At 39.6% G+C, this 14,493-nt stretch overlaps 1 protein-coding gene across 2 annotated transcripts in view; it reads left to right on the top strand.

Annotated features, from left to right (window-relative positions):
* Positions 1-12,595, top strand: part of LOC103144422 (protein tyrosine phosphatase non-receptor type 5) — a 15,423-nt gene extending 2,828 nt beyond the window's left edge. The window contains exons 1-14 of one of the 2 annotated variants that reach the window (XM_016676074.1): positions 90-787; positions 930-1,038; positions 2,635-2,902; positions 3,946-4,068; positions 4,169-4,264; positions 5,066-5,322; positions 5,483-5,675; positions 6,130-6,214; positions 6,402-6,481; positions 6,590-6,727; positions 8,065-8,175; positions 9,207-9,367; positions 9,565-9,678; positions 10,233-12,595. In XM_016676074.1, coding sequence (XP_016531560.1) covers positions 2,642-2,902; positions 3,946-4,068; positions 4,169-4,264; positions 5,066-5,322; positions 5,483-5,675; positions 6,130-6,214; positions 6,402-6,481; positions 6,590-6,727; positions 8,065-8,175; positions 9,207-9,367; positions 9,565-9,678; positions 10,233-10,326 — 1,713 coding nt within the window. In that variant the 5' untranslated portion in view covers positions 90-787; positions 930-1,038; positions 2,635-2,641 and the 3' untranslated portion in view covers positions 10,327-12,595. Of the gene's footprint in view, positions 1-89; positions 788-929; positions 1,039-2,634; positions 2,903-3,945; positions 4,069-4,168; positions 4,265-5,065; positions 5,323-5,482; positions 5,676-6,129; positions 6,215-6,401; positions 6,482-6,589; positions 6,728-8,064; positions 8,176-9,206; positions 9,368-9,564; positions 9,679-10,232 lie in introns of those variants that run through there. The other variant, XM_016676073.1, reaches the window with a different exon arrangement.
* Positions 12,596-14,493: the final 1,898 nt, after the last annotated feature.

Here is a 14,493-nt window from a genome sequence, read left to right as displayed (position 1 = left end):
ACACCACACACTGTCTGACCAAACCTGCTGTACACAGAGTATTGGTTGCCACAGTTACCGAAACGCCAACCTCACTGCGTCATTGCTTGAAACAACCTTCATACAAAAAATATCCTCCCGTTCATCCCTCCTTCCTCTCATCTACCTGTTCACCTGTCGCTTAAAAACGGAAGGATGCTGAACTTTCTCTTATCCAACAAGATCCTGGGATGTGTGTGCCCGGCTCCGTGTGTGTTTGTGAGCATGCTTCATATACATTGCCTGTATGCACATTGCCATGGCTACGAGCAGTGCTAGCTGGCGTCATCACTTCAAAACCACCTTCACAGGGAGCAAAAGAGAGAAAGAAAAGGACTCAAAGCAGCTCCCTTCTGCTCGTCACCTGCACTCTCTCTTCCTCAAACCAGCACACAGAAAAGCATCTTCAGCTTCTGGTGTGGTCTCATATTCCGCTGAGCTCACCCACTTCGGCCATTGGGGTCCAGTGGCACAGAAGGAGAGGAGGGAGGAGATGGTGGAAAGGAGAGAGGATGGTAGCGCGGGGAAGGCTTCACTTCATGCATACTGATGTGACTGGAGCTATCTGAATGTGTTTCTGAGGGTGTCGGCAAAGTCTGGCTTGAATAATTCCCCTGCCTCTCAGGGGAAGAAAAGACGAGGAGCGGGAGGAGAAGGAACGAAATATTGACAGTTTATTGTGTCACCTTACATCATCATCCTCAGCTGGGAGGTGACAAATGGGACTACCTTGATTCACATCTGAAGGAAGATGGTATATGAAGCAAGCGTGAGTGTGACCAGCTTATTTGGGCACAGTGATTTTACTTTATTTTGAATCCAGCTGTGACTGTCATTCTTGTGTTCTTTTTTAGTTTATTTAATCTGAAATCCAGTGATGCAACACACGGCTGTTGTCTTGTGTCCTTCAGAACCAACTCTGCCTCACAATGGCTGACAACAACCAGTTGCCACAGAATACAGGATTCAAACCCATCATGTGATCCGCCTCCTTCACCAGTTCCCTGCCATCTCTTGTAGGTAAGTTCGTTAGCACCCCTTGTGGTGACTGGAGGAGAGGCAGCATAGAAACAGCTAGAGCTGCACGCACTAAACAGCAAGGAATGTTATATTTCTTTCAGACTGAGAGATGCTCAAAATGTTAAGAAGTGGTAATTAGGTGGGGGTATGGTGTATATCTCAGTATGGTGTTTCTGACAACACCATACTGAGATATATATCTGATTTAGACATTTTCAATCTGTTTTCTTGTGTCATGAAAACAATATTCTCAACGTCGCACAAAGAAAACAAATCGTGTTCCGAGATGAAAAATATGGTTCAGTTATTCAGATAATTTTTTACTCAAGTTGAAAACTTAAAGTTTCAAATTGTAAAAACAAACATAACAGTCCCACTAAATTTCAAGTGAAAGGATATTCACAGACCCCAAACTAACAATCCAATATGGCTGCCATGCATATAAAACGCAGTGATGACTGAAAAGTGGATATTTAGTGTTGTGGGGAAAAAAACACAGCAAAGTATTTTTAAATTTCAGAAATAAACCCATAAATTAGTACTTTGATTCCAGCATTTGTTAAATATAGAAGTTAAATTTAAAAAATTATTGACTTTAGTTCTCTTGACAAGGGTACAGGCTATACTGAGTTAACTCACCTCCCTGTAAGTCATCTCCATTGCTGCTTTCAGCTGTTATTATGAGGGAACATTCAATTGTTAGCTGTTTGTCATTGATAAAAGAAAAATGGTTCCAAACTCACACATGACAAATTTAGCCATCAGCAACACATTCAGAATAAAAAATAAAAATAAAAAAATAAAAAACACAGCACATCACTGCTCTCAAAGGCCTCTGCTTTCACACATTCACACAAATCACGTGGTGGTAATCCGCCAAATGTACAAAACATCTTCATTAATGGCTGAAGGATAAAAGTGGAGGGCAGAAAGAGCCTCTGAATACACTGCTGACTGTTACAAAGGTGTGTGTGACTGTGTGTGCGCCATCAGTACATGATAATGCTCGGGTCGGATGAGAGGGATGAGTGCCACTCTGTTGCCAAGGTGACGGACAGGGCTGTAAACACGCTAACCCTGACTCATCTCTCTACAATACACACACACACACGCGCGTTTTCACACAATAGAGTCCCATCTAAAGGAGACAAGAGGATCCGGAGATGAGACCCACTCTATGTCGCTTCGCTGCACATGTGAATAGGCCTGTGGAATAAGGGCAATATTTTCTGCTATACACGTGCGCATTTAAAAACAGATGTTCACAACTTCATGAATACAGAAAGCACGTATACGAACAGTAAAAACAATAGAGTTGGAAATGTATACACCTTGTTGGAAAAAAGAAACAACATTTTCTACACCAAAGATGAATTTCTAAACATCTCAGACAATGTTCCAAGTCACAGAACCATCAAAATGTTCAAACAGAAAGCTGAAAATTATTTCTTTTTTTTTTTTTTTTACTGTCTCTACTGGACAATTATCTAGATGAAGTCCTGAAATTCCTTTCTCATTTTTTTTTCTTTTCTGTTCTGTTTAAATATAACTTTTATCGCTAAAAGAACAATCATATCAATAACTCTCATTCCACAGGGGGATCATGACCCGCCGGCTGAGCAGCTCCACTCGTTCCCACACTGAAGACTCCATCTTCCTGAGGCCCGATGAGGACCCCGTCTGGTTGGATGAACCCACAAAGGTGGAAAAGATAGGCGATGGAGCCGCTAAAAAGGACGGTGTATCTGACTGCAAAGATGGAGGCCAAAGCCAGGAGGGAGAGGAAGTGTTTATCCACAAAGTGTATACGTTGGTGGTGGAGCTTCAGTGCTGGGCTGCACTGTTCATCAGCTCTCAAGTCACAGTATGTATATCAATTAATATGCATTTTTCTTAATCAAATTACAACTTTGGTCTGTTGTGTAACGGTGGTACTTAATGAAAGCCTGATTAATTTTGCACATGTATTTTACTTGCTATACTTCTGTGGTGTTGCGTCCTATCTTTCTATATCTTTTTTATGTACCACATGTCTGATTAATGTGAAGAAAAGGGGAGAAGTACTACAATACAGTCTTTGATACAACTGAAATGCAGTGAAATGACAATTTCTATCAACAGCTGGAAACAGCCATCATCAACTGGAATGTAATTTAAGGTTTTGTATTTACTGATACTGCAACACCATCATCCAAGAGTTTGGTGTAGTTTATAGTTCTCACCCTCGCCTGCCATCCAGCTCCCAAATCACTCGTCCCTCCTGGTCAAGTGGTGGGCTCACGTGGTTAAGCTTTGCTGTGGGTTTTTTGGCTCCATCCCCAGGTGTTTGCTCAGGTCCAGTAGGGTCCCTATGTCATTCAAAGTTTTTGGTTTCCTATGGTGTGTCAATAATAAAGGCCTTCAGGTTGCTCATTGTCTGACTGCTTCAGTAAGCCCAGTGGCATAGGTTGCCCTACCAGGACAAGCCCTGAGCAATTTGCCCATGAGGAACTCAAACCAACCATAATTTTAAGGTGGATTCTGTAGAAGGGAGCCAGAAACTGTTCACTCTGAGTTAGGTCAACATTTGGTTCAAGCAAAGGAGTTCAGAAATCCTGGTATTTTGTCTTCGAATGGTCACAAAGTGAAGCAGGAAATGGATACAGATTGGGGTTTCGTCTGCAGTGATGTGGTCATTGCTTTGGTTGTCAAGGTGAAGAAAAAGGTGAGCAACGTAGCAAAACTTGCTAATTAATGCTTCATTTGTCAACCCTTTACCAATGGTCATGAAATATGCACCAAATAACGAGCTTTGCTACCAGAAAAAAAAAAAAAAATAATAAAAAATAATAATAAAAAAAAAATGCTTTGGGATCACCAATGATCGAGATGGAGAATGTCATCTGAATACCCTTTCTCTCTTCCCAGGGATATTGGGTGTTCTTTGTGCTGGAAGGAAATGGACCAGTCTCTTCCTTCTACAAAGCCCTTCAGGTCATGGACTTCTACTTGGGCTTCTTTTTACCATGTCAAGCAATTTTTGGAATGGATGTAAGTATTGATCCATTATCCCACTGTTAATTTTGAATGTGAAACCTTCATGTCTAACCTATTAACTAACTGTTTCTGTGCATGCCTCTTCATCGTTTAGTCTACAGTGTTGATGAAAGAGGTACAAAACACGACACAACACAACTGGATTGTCAGCGGCACTGCGGTCGTTGGAGTGGCAATCTTTGTTATCATGGTAAAACACTCGATATTTAATATTTTGTGGACTTTTGTGCTTTTTGTGGGGAAAGATTTCCTAAATATTGAAATATTGTGTCTACATGAATATGTAATATTAAGCTTTGAAAGAAAACAAATTGATTAAGGATCAAACTAAGAATTAAATATACATCCAGTAAATGATAAAATTAGGTCTTTATAACAGATTCAATACACAGCAAAAGTCTGTCTGAAATTGGTTGTCTCTATGTCATAAATTTTCTAACAAATCTTTAAGAATAACTTTTGATGCTAAAATCTCTCAGTGCCTTGTAATAAATATTAAGACTTACATTATTTCACATCTCTCTTACAAAAGCATGGTTTGCAGAGACAAGGACACAAAATATTTCAAGATTTGTTTAAAGCTGGTAGCAATAAGGCTCAAAAACTTCAGTTATAATTTAAGTTAAAAGTCATCTGTAAACTATCGACTAAGGTGTAGAGTGTACAAATGCACACCACAAATCAGATTTATATATATTTATTTAAAACCATGTATCTTTTTCTTTCCACTTCTTAAATACACTTACATATGTTGGTCCATAACTTAAAATACCAATAAAATACATTGAAAACCTGCAATGTGACATAATCAGTAAAAGTTCATGGTATTGCATCGTATGTACACAAACGATGCATTACCAAAAAATAAAGTTTGCATCTTTGGAAGCTAAATATAAAGATATTAATGACTTAAACCCCAAGATCTTAGCCCCTCTTGTGCATTTTGGATCGATGAATCAGCAAGTTGATTTTTTTTTTCTGTTTGTCTCAGGTGATCCACATGGTGTCTAAGTGGTGTTATGGAACCGGCTTGTGGTCGTCAGGAACCATTTCCAGAGAGATAGGTGATCGGCGGCAGTCTGTGAGCCGCCAACCCTCCTTCACCCTGTCAGAGTGGACTGATGCCCAGGAGGATCTGATGGAGCTTGACCCGGTGCCTCAGACCCCCGTCTTTGACATGGGCACAGACACCAGGATGGAAGGAGATGCGTCCACCCTCACCGTCACCCCAGTGGGGCTTCAGGAGAGGTCAGAGTGTGGCCTTCCTCACACAGAGCTGTTTCATGAGAAAAGCATTTCTAGGTGGTGAAAGACAGAGAGACAGAACGATGTTTATTTGTAATTTTATGCAGCAAATGAGTGCACATACTCCTCATCTGTGCCAACTAACCCTGGCTGAATCCCACAGGAGAGGCTCCAATGTTTCTCTAACGTTGGACATGTGCACGCCAGGCTGCACGGAGCCCTACGGCTACGGGGCTCAGCTCTCTCCCCGAGACCAGTCAGCCCAGGAGTACCTCCGACAGGGAACGCATGTCCTGACCCCTGCCATGCTGCACACAAGGGCCATGGATGACCAGAGCCTGCAGGCGGAGTTTTATGTGAGTGCAGCAACAGCAGCTCAGCCACCTACACTCTTAGATTAGCAGAGACTCACCGGAAAAGACATACGCTGACACTGACATGCATTCATAGACGCAGGCGCTAATGTACACGCCCACACATGCACAACCACCCAACCAAGCTCACCGCACACCCGTAAGCTTTTCTAGCGCCTGTCAGTGGGCGAAGGACGGAGGGCTACAAATGTTGTTTTTTTTTGCATATAAAAAACCCCACAGAGGATTTCACTGTCTGTGAGGCATGACGATTTGCACTCGATATCACACAAGCGCTTGCAAAACCCCTTAGGTCGAGTACAATTAGATGGCAATAGTTTGCTGCAAAGGGCAGCCGATGACTTCATGTCTTTGGATATTATTTTCTTAGTGTTTGGCAGAAGGGGATGCCTGAATAGATTTTTTCTAGCACCAACTGTTCTTTCATTGCTGGCAGGAAACTCCCATGAACTTTGTGGACCCTAAGGAGTATAATTACCCAGGGCTTGTGAGAAAAAATCGGTACAAGACCATTTTACCCAGTAAGTACGCCGGCAAATCAAGATAATCGCCGATGAAAGTATATGAGCTTTTGTATATCTCCCCTTAAGTAACGGTAAATTAGCTACATTGCTCAGTGAAAGTTCCATATATTACCACCGCATAAGACCCACAATTCAGTGAAAGCATTCAATGCTCTTATGATTTTGTCACCCCGTCCACCTACAGATACACACAGCAGAGTCATCTTGAAGTCACAGGACGAAGATGATTTTCTTTCAACCTACATTAACGCGAATTATCTCAAAGTAAGTGAAAATGTTTGCATTACCAGGCAGCTATGTGGTTGTGAAACTGCTGTTTTATTTCTTGCTGATAACTGTCCCATCTCGCCATGTTTCCCCGTGCCTGTGCAGGGTTATGGGGATGAGGAACAAGCTTACATTGCCACGCAGGGCCCCACTGTGAACACAGTGGGAGATTTCTGGAGGATGGTGTGGCAGGAGAGAAGCCCAATTATAGTGATGATCACCAATCTGGAGGAGAAGAACGAGGTGGAGACAGGAATGATGATTATGTTGCTGCACCCTCCTCGATTATAGACACCCATAGTAAAGATGAGTAAAAAGCCTTATAATAAAATCTTTTTTTAAAATTCTTAGTGGCATAATTGCTTTTGAAAAATGCAAGAAAGAAATAATCCAATGATTATCATGAATACATTAACGCAGTGGAGGAAAATTCACATTCAGAAGTTACTTTATTTGCCAAAACAACCAGTTTAACAATTATTCTCATCTCCACCAATTACCAGAGAAAATGTTACGGAAGCCTTTTTGTAATTTCTGCTTCACTTTTATCACTTCAGATCCATCCATCCATTACCTTAATCCTATCTCAGATCAGGTCATGAGGGCAATAGGTCCGGGAGGGAAATCCAAACATCCTCCTCCTCAGAAAAATCCTCAAACTCCTGCTGGGGGAATCCCAACATGTTCCCTGACAAGATGGGATAATCCCTCCAGCGAGTTCCTGGGTCTTTCCCAGGATTTCCACCCAGTTGGGACGTGGCCAGAAAAAAAATTCAGATGGAAGCACCAGAGACCATCCTAATCAGACGCTCGCACCACTTCAAATGACTCTTTTCAATGCGGAAAAGCAGTGGCTCAACTTGGAGCTCCTCACCCTCTCTCTAAGCTGGAGCCCAGCCACTTCTTTTTGGTTATCATCCATATCTCATGACGCTAGGTGAGGGTTAGAACATAGACAGCCCAGTAAATGGAAAGATTTATTTTAGCCTCAGCTCTTTCTTCACAGCAATTATATGTAACCAAAGACTAACGAGATACTCGGGAGGCATGTCTGGGGACATTTTCTGTCCCTCCCTAAGAGGCATAAACATGGAATCTGATAAACATTGCTGAGACAGGAACCATATGCTTTGATAAAATGAGACAAAGACATTTTTTTTTAAACCACCAAACTCTGTGAGGCTCTGTTGTGAAGCAAAACATAGATGTGTGTCATATACCAGCTCATCCCCCTGTTTTATATGTTGGAGGATGTGTACGTTCTTTAGCAAAGAAAACCTTAGTAGAGCATCTGGCATCAGAGGTTTCTTGGGGTGTTTGAAGGTCGTTTATTAGACTAAAGCTCAAAGACTATATAGTAAAGTCGGCATGAAAATGGTTTCCTAGACACAAGGTCAACTTTTTTGGTTTTTCTTTTAGTGAAACTGTTTTCAACTGAGATAAAACACTTATAAATTATAAGGCTTTTTACATACCTATGTAGCAAAGGAGGGGTAGATGACTGTATCTATCAGAGTGTATTAGTTTAATGGTACCTGTACAAACGTTGTGTGTGCGCGTCCTCTTGTTTTCTTGAGTAGAAATGTGCAGAGTACTGGCCTGAGGACACTGTGACCCATGAGGGCATAGAGATCACCGTTGTCTCAGTAACTCAAGAGGATGACTACAGCCTGAGGGTGTTTACTCTAAAGGTAACTCATACAAAAGAGAAATATTCATGCGTTTTTATTAAAGAGCAACAGCAAGTACTTAAGTTAAACCTGTTATTTTGTCAAATAGTGTGTTTATTGTTGGTGCTGCTTTTGACTGAGAAGCTGCACAGTCATTTAAATGAGTCAAAAATATCAGTTGCATTAAACTATTTGTCTCATGAAATGGTACAGTCTTTAATTAGGAAAGTTCATGACTAATTTATTTATTTTGTCATTTTTTTTCATTACATTGAAGTAAATACAATAAATTATTATTTTTTTTAATTAAACTGTAGTGTTTGGATGTTCAACACATTAAATGAACATCTGAAAAATTCTGGAGAGATTACAAAAACTCACCCTGGCCTACTCACATTATCTGTTTATTTTGCCTATGAAAAGGAAATTAGATTGGCTTAAGCCTTGAAATAATGTTTAGATTCGCCATGTTGTTATAACAGCATTAGTTTTCTTTTTCCCACAACAGATCTGTTTGGCGGTGAACGATATTCTGGTTTGGCAATATGTTTTGTTGTTTTTACCGTGTTCTCTGTGATTTATATTTGATTTGGGGTCACGGTGGCCTTGCTTCTTGACAAACAAAACATGATTCTGCTAATGCAGCCTGCAGCTGACTAATAAGCATCGAGGGATTATTACAAAAATGTGCCGTGAGTTAAAAGCGTTTTGTTTGTTTGTCTGTCTGTCGCTCTCCGGCTAATGTGCTGTGTACTTGTAGCGCCGCTGATCAGTGACAGAGTATTTCTAGGAAAATTGTGAAAACTGATTCGATAATGCACGGCGCTGTCCGCAAATGAAGCTTTGTTTATTTATTGCACATCATGCTCTGCATTACCTGTTGTCATGGTAACACAACAATCCGGATTTACATGGAGCACAACAGATGTGCAAAAACAAAACTGAACCAGCCCAACGGACAAAACAAGCAAGCTATGCAACGTGTGCATGTTTAAGCAACAAGATTTTGTCTACATTTCGCGGGGCTCCGTGTGTTTGTTTGCATGTACCAGTGCGGGGAAGAGGAGCGCACCCTTCGGCATTACTGGTACACCTCCTGGCCGGATCAGAAGACCCCAGATAAGGCTCCACCCCTGCTGGAGCTGGTCCAGCAAGTGGACGGAGCCAGAGAGGAAGCCCTGCCATCCAGTGGCCCAATAATTGTCCATTGCAGGTACAATAATAAAACAATGACAATGTATATTTAATATTGAAATAAAAACTCTTATATTTTACAAAAAAATAAATAAAAAATAGAGTTAAGTATGTGCCACCTTTGTAGTAGGTTAAGCTTTACATCAAAACTGAATGAATTTCAGTCAGCATGTTGCTAAATCTCAGACTATTTCCCTCTAACTCTGCATCCCACAGTGCTGGGATTGGTCGTACTGGCTGCTTCATTGCCACCTCCATCCTGTGCAAGCAGCTGAGGACTGAGGGTGTGGTTGACATCCTGCGAGCCACCTGCCAGCTCCGTCTGGACAGGTGAGACAAGCTTTTGTCTCCATTCTTCTACTCATGTCTGTTTATAGTTCTGCTTGCAAGGTCAAGCCTCACAGTTATTTACTTTATTTAGCTCCAACACACAAGACAAAACCTCATGGGGTTTTACAGATAATGCCCTTGAATAGAGTAGGAATTGTTGTTAATTTAATCAACATCTTTCGGTTTTAAAAGAATGTTATCTCACCTGTGCTTCGGTTAAAAATTCCACCATTTATCTATATTTGTCATCTATAATGCCAATAAAATACCTTGAATCCTGATTGCAACATGAAAAAAATGTTTAAAAAAATGTCTAGAGGAATGTATTAGTTCGCGATGCACTACGCAAACAAGGATAAGGTGTTTTTCAAATATAGAACATTGAAATCAGAGTGCACACCCCAACCATCGATAACTCACTAATAACTGTGAAAATATCAACACTCAGTAGCATCGATATTATAACGTTACTATTCAAGATCTTTGGTAATATTTACCATCTACAGATGCAAAGACCAATTTCTTTTTCCATCGTCCTTCTGTGTGTTTGTCAGAGGTGGAATGATCCAGACCTGTGAGCAGTACCAGTTTGTGCATCATGTCCTCAGCCTGTATGAGAAGCAGCTGTCTCGCTCCGCTGAAGAATAATGTGAGCACGACAGCCGTGCACCCAGACCGAGACACACCACTGTACACCGTGCCACCTGTGGTGGTATGCACCACCTTACCTAGCATTGTCACACAATCTCACCCTTTAACAACCCAAACCATGTCGATCTCTTCACCCAAACCAGGCTCGTTCATATGGGACCGTGCTTAATGTTGCTGTACAGAACCAACAAAGGGGTGGAATAGAGGCATGACTGAAAAATCCTCATTGAAAACTGTTTTAACATCTATCCAGCAGGCCTGTTCGAATCCAAGCCCATGGTCCTTGTGTTGCTTCATTCGTGCTGCTGAGACTTTGCATCACACTGACTCTCAGAGGTCTGAGTTGTCAAGGCCTTGTTTCAGTCTTGGTCTGAAATAGCTCCATTATGTAATGATTGTACAGCTATCAAAAGGTTATAGTAGAAGTAAGGCATTCTCAGATCTCTCGCACTAGAGTTTGCTTTAAGAAAATTCACTCTAAGAAAGTTAGTGATTAAAATAAGGGCCCTTTACAGTATAAGTGCCAGCATAATTGAATCCTACAGAGATAATCGAATACCAGCCTAATATGTACCACTATATTGATGTAAAATGTTAACCAACATCTAGCTTTTTTCTCACTGACTCTCCTTTAATGTAAAAAAAAAAAAAAAAAACATTGCAGAAGGTCTGAGTCACCTCATTTTCAGGTTGCATGGTGCTAAGTATTCGTTAAAGGCATGTGCAATGTTATGGAACATAGGAATGTAAAAGTTAGGCTAATTAGGGTTTCTGTGCAAACTAAAGTATTTACGTTTTTTTTTTTTTTAGTCCAGGCTGCGTGTGGCAGTTCTCATGGCCCGCGGTGTTTACAGAAAACAACATCCTAAATGTTCCCTCAGAGGCGTCACAGAGCCACAGCAAAAGTGGCAAAAGCCAGAAACAGAATCCCAAAAACGCGAACGGCAGCACGGAAACGGGCGATCTCGCAGAGAAAAGCAACAACGTGGAGGGCGGTGACATTCGGTTTGTTTTCATATCACTCTCGTCAGAATTGTTCCATAAAGTTTGTCGTCCTTCTGCTCTGTGATGCCTCTGCTTACAACAGTAGCTTGAACGCATCTGTGAGGTAACAAAGCTCATGATTGTTGTATAGACAGGCCAGGCCTAATCTGTATGAAGCACAATAGACCAACTAAGGTTGTCTCTCTGATGTTCAGCTGTAAAGCTTATTTTTCTGTATTGTGTTTTTGATTGTGTTGAGTTTAATGGATTGCATGTGCCGTATGGGACTCAGTAGGGTCCACAATCAAAGCGACGTGATTGGTTGTCCCGCTTTTCGTTGTGTGAAAAAAAGGTAAAAGCCTATTATTATTATTATTATTATTATTATTATTATTATTATTATTATTATTATTATTATTGCTTGCTCTCAGCCAATGCTTTTGATACAGTTTGCTTTTGTGAAACCAACCAGAGATATTTTTAGAACATTTTGATACAATCCTTTCGAGTAGATGCCTTGTGTATATTTCTGTTTACAACATAATGGAATGTAGCTCATACTGTGGATCAAAACCATTGGTTTATATTGCAAGATTTAAGAGAACAAAATGTGACAACTACCTAAGTTACCTTACAGTAAAGTAAATAGATATATTATGTTCAGTCTTGAGTATTACTATTACTTTAGGCCTTTAGGCTTTGCTTTGCTTTCTGTGTATCTTTTTATTGTTTTTCTTGGAGAATTTTACCTCAGACTGAGTTTTTACACAGTCCCTGTTTCCATCTGTGAATCTAGACCACTCTCAGTTGACAACACAGTTGAGAAATAAATGCTATGTGCAAGGCAGCTAAAACAGTGCAGATAGTTTTCTATGTAACAAAAAATCCAACAACTTCTATGGCTGTGAACATTATCAGAGGACCTTAAAAAATTACCTGTGTGGGTTCTGACCCACAACTAAACACAAACTCAACAAGGAGGATTAAACTGCCAAAATTGTTAGTAAAACAACACTGGACTGAGACTGACAACAAATGCCGCAATCTATTGCCAGGGCTCTGACATGGTCCTCTGATAATGTTCAGTGTCCTCGACCCAGCAGCTTTTCTTTTGAGTGTTTGTTACCAGTGCTTCTATTGTCCTCTTCTAATGTTTCAAATGAAGATGACAAAAACAGCCAGTCACACATACAATAACCAGCAATCAGTATTCCTCTCCTCTGCTAAAGTATTGCTTTAAGTTGTGAGTTTTTGCATCCAAATAAAAGTAGATTTTCATGAATTGGTCTTGGTGTCTCTTTGAGGTCTCAGGGTTCACGTTAATTTTGCGCTGTGGTTTTGTCTTTTACGTCTGCCTGTAAGCATGTTGTTGAAGTCCGACTCACGTTGTGTTTTCACAACGTGGCCACTAGATGTCAGTATTTGCTCACCTTGCCTTTGGCTCACAGCCCTTTAAACTGTTGATAAAAGTCATAATGAAGCAGAGAAAAGGCGAAGAAAAAAAAATTACATTTAATTTAATCTTTCGGTACTTGTTATGAAACAGATGACCGGCATTTATTTTTGTTTCCCTGTCCAGACACAGTGCTGACAAAGTATTTTATTTCCTTTTTCATGTTTTTTAAGTTTATGAACTGATTAATTGAAGGAAAGCTTATATTAAATTAAATTCCTTTTTCCTTTTTTTTCTTTTTTTTTTTACAGAATATATATAAAAAAAGAGAAAAATCCCAAGTGCTGTTATTCTGCCAGTACTGGGTTATTTTTAAAAGAGTTGGTACTGAGGTGGTACTTGTTATATAAAAGGCTAAAGAATCACTGACTTACATTAGTTAAATCTCATATTTTAACCCTTAGAGTTTTGATACATTGCATAAAATAAAGGCTTTTTTATTATTATTTTCCAGAAAGAGCATAAGTGATTGTGTATTTGGGTGGCTTGACCAGAGTGCCATTTAAACAAGAACCACCATTAAGGAAAACATAATAAACATAGATCCTAAGTTACGGTTTCAATGCTTGTGAAACTCTTTGAAAAAGTGTGTTTTAGTCTTGTTTTGATGAAAAGAACTGGGTTCACTGGTCGTTTTTGATATGAGTAAATGGGTTTCTACCCAATTACATGGCCACGGCAAGACTAAAACAAGTTATTTAAGTGCCATATATTGCTGTATACCAATGATGACTGGTAATATTGGTGATATCGAAGATGGCATCAGAAGTGTAGATCAATCTTTGTTGGCCTAGTTAAAATATTATTTCTGTGTCCCCATTGAGTTTGACCTGCATTTGTCTGCAGCAGATTCTTATTTAGAATCTGGGATTAATATTCGTTAAGTCATTCATTTAGACGGTCCAACCTCAACCAAATAATCTCACACCAAACAAAGATTCATTAAGCCAAGCAATACATTTTTCAAAACTATATCTATCTGTCAAACTATAAACATGAACATTTTCAATGCTTTTGGACCACCATAGACGGAGGCAAGTATCTCCTTAAAGGACTATATTATTCTGCATCGATAGCCTTTGTAACACAGTTTGTGATTTCTGTTATGCTCCTGCAAAAAGACTTTCTCAGTTTTCTTTCCAAAATGTTTGCAAAATATCCATTAAGTTATATTCATTTTTACCATACTGTTTTTTTAACTCAAGGTTTTGAAAAAGGCCCTTTTTTGAGAATGGTGGATTAAGAGCTACAATATGTTGAATAAATAATTAGATAAATATGCATTTATATATACAATAATCTATATGTAACTGTAATTAATACATTAAACTGTAATTTCACAAATTTAGTTTGCTAGATTACATTTAACAATGTAACTTAATGCATTTGTTTTTTGTTTTAATTTACCACAAACACATATATTTTAATTGCAACATAGCAATATATTGGATTCTGACACTTTGTAATTGGAGAATGGTGGCAATATGCAAAAGCCACCACCAGGCAAAAAGATTACAAACATGACTGTGTGGGGTCTAGAAATGTTTGAGGCTTAATTTAAAGATATTTATATGTCAATGCTGCAAAGACTTAATTATTACATTGCAAACGTAAATTGCAATTATGCCTTTTCTTTTAAATTTGATGAAGTCTGCTTTAAGTAACAACAAAAAAGACGTAATTGTCCCTTTAATCCATGAGCCAGGAGCTGACGTCACGCTAACCCC

Source organism: Poecilia formosa, unplaced genomic scaffold, assembly GCF_000485575.1.
Source record: "Poecilia formosa unplaced genomic scaffold, Poecilia_formosa-5.1.2 Scaffold126, whole genome shotgun sequence".
Taxonomy (NCBI): Eukaryota; Metazoa; Chordata; class Actinopteri; order Cyprinodontiformes; family Poeciliidae; genus Poecilia; species Poecilia formosa.
Note: the sequence above shows the minus strand (reverse complement) of the source record. Positions and strands in the feature narration are given on the sequence as shown.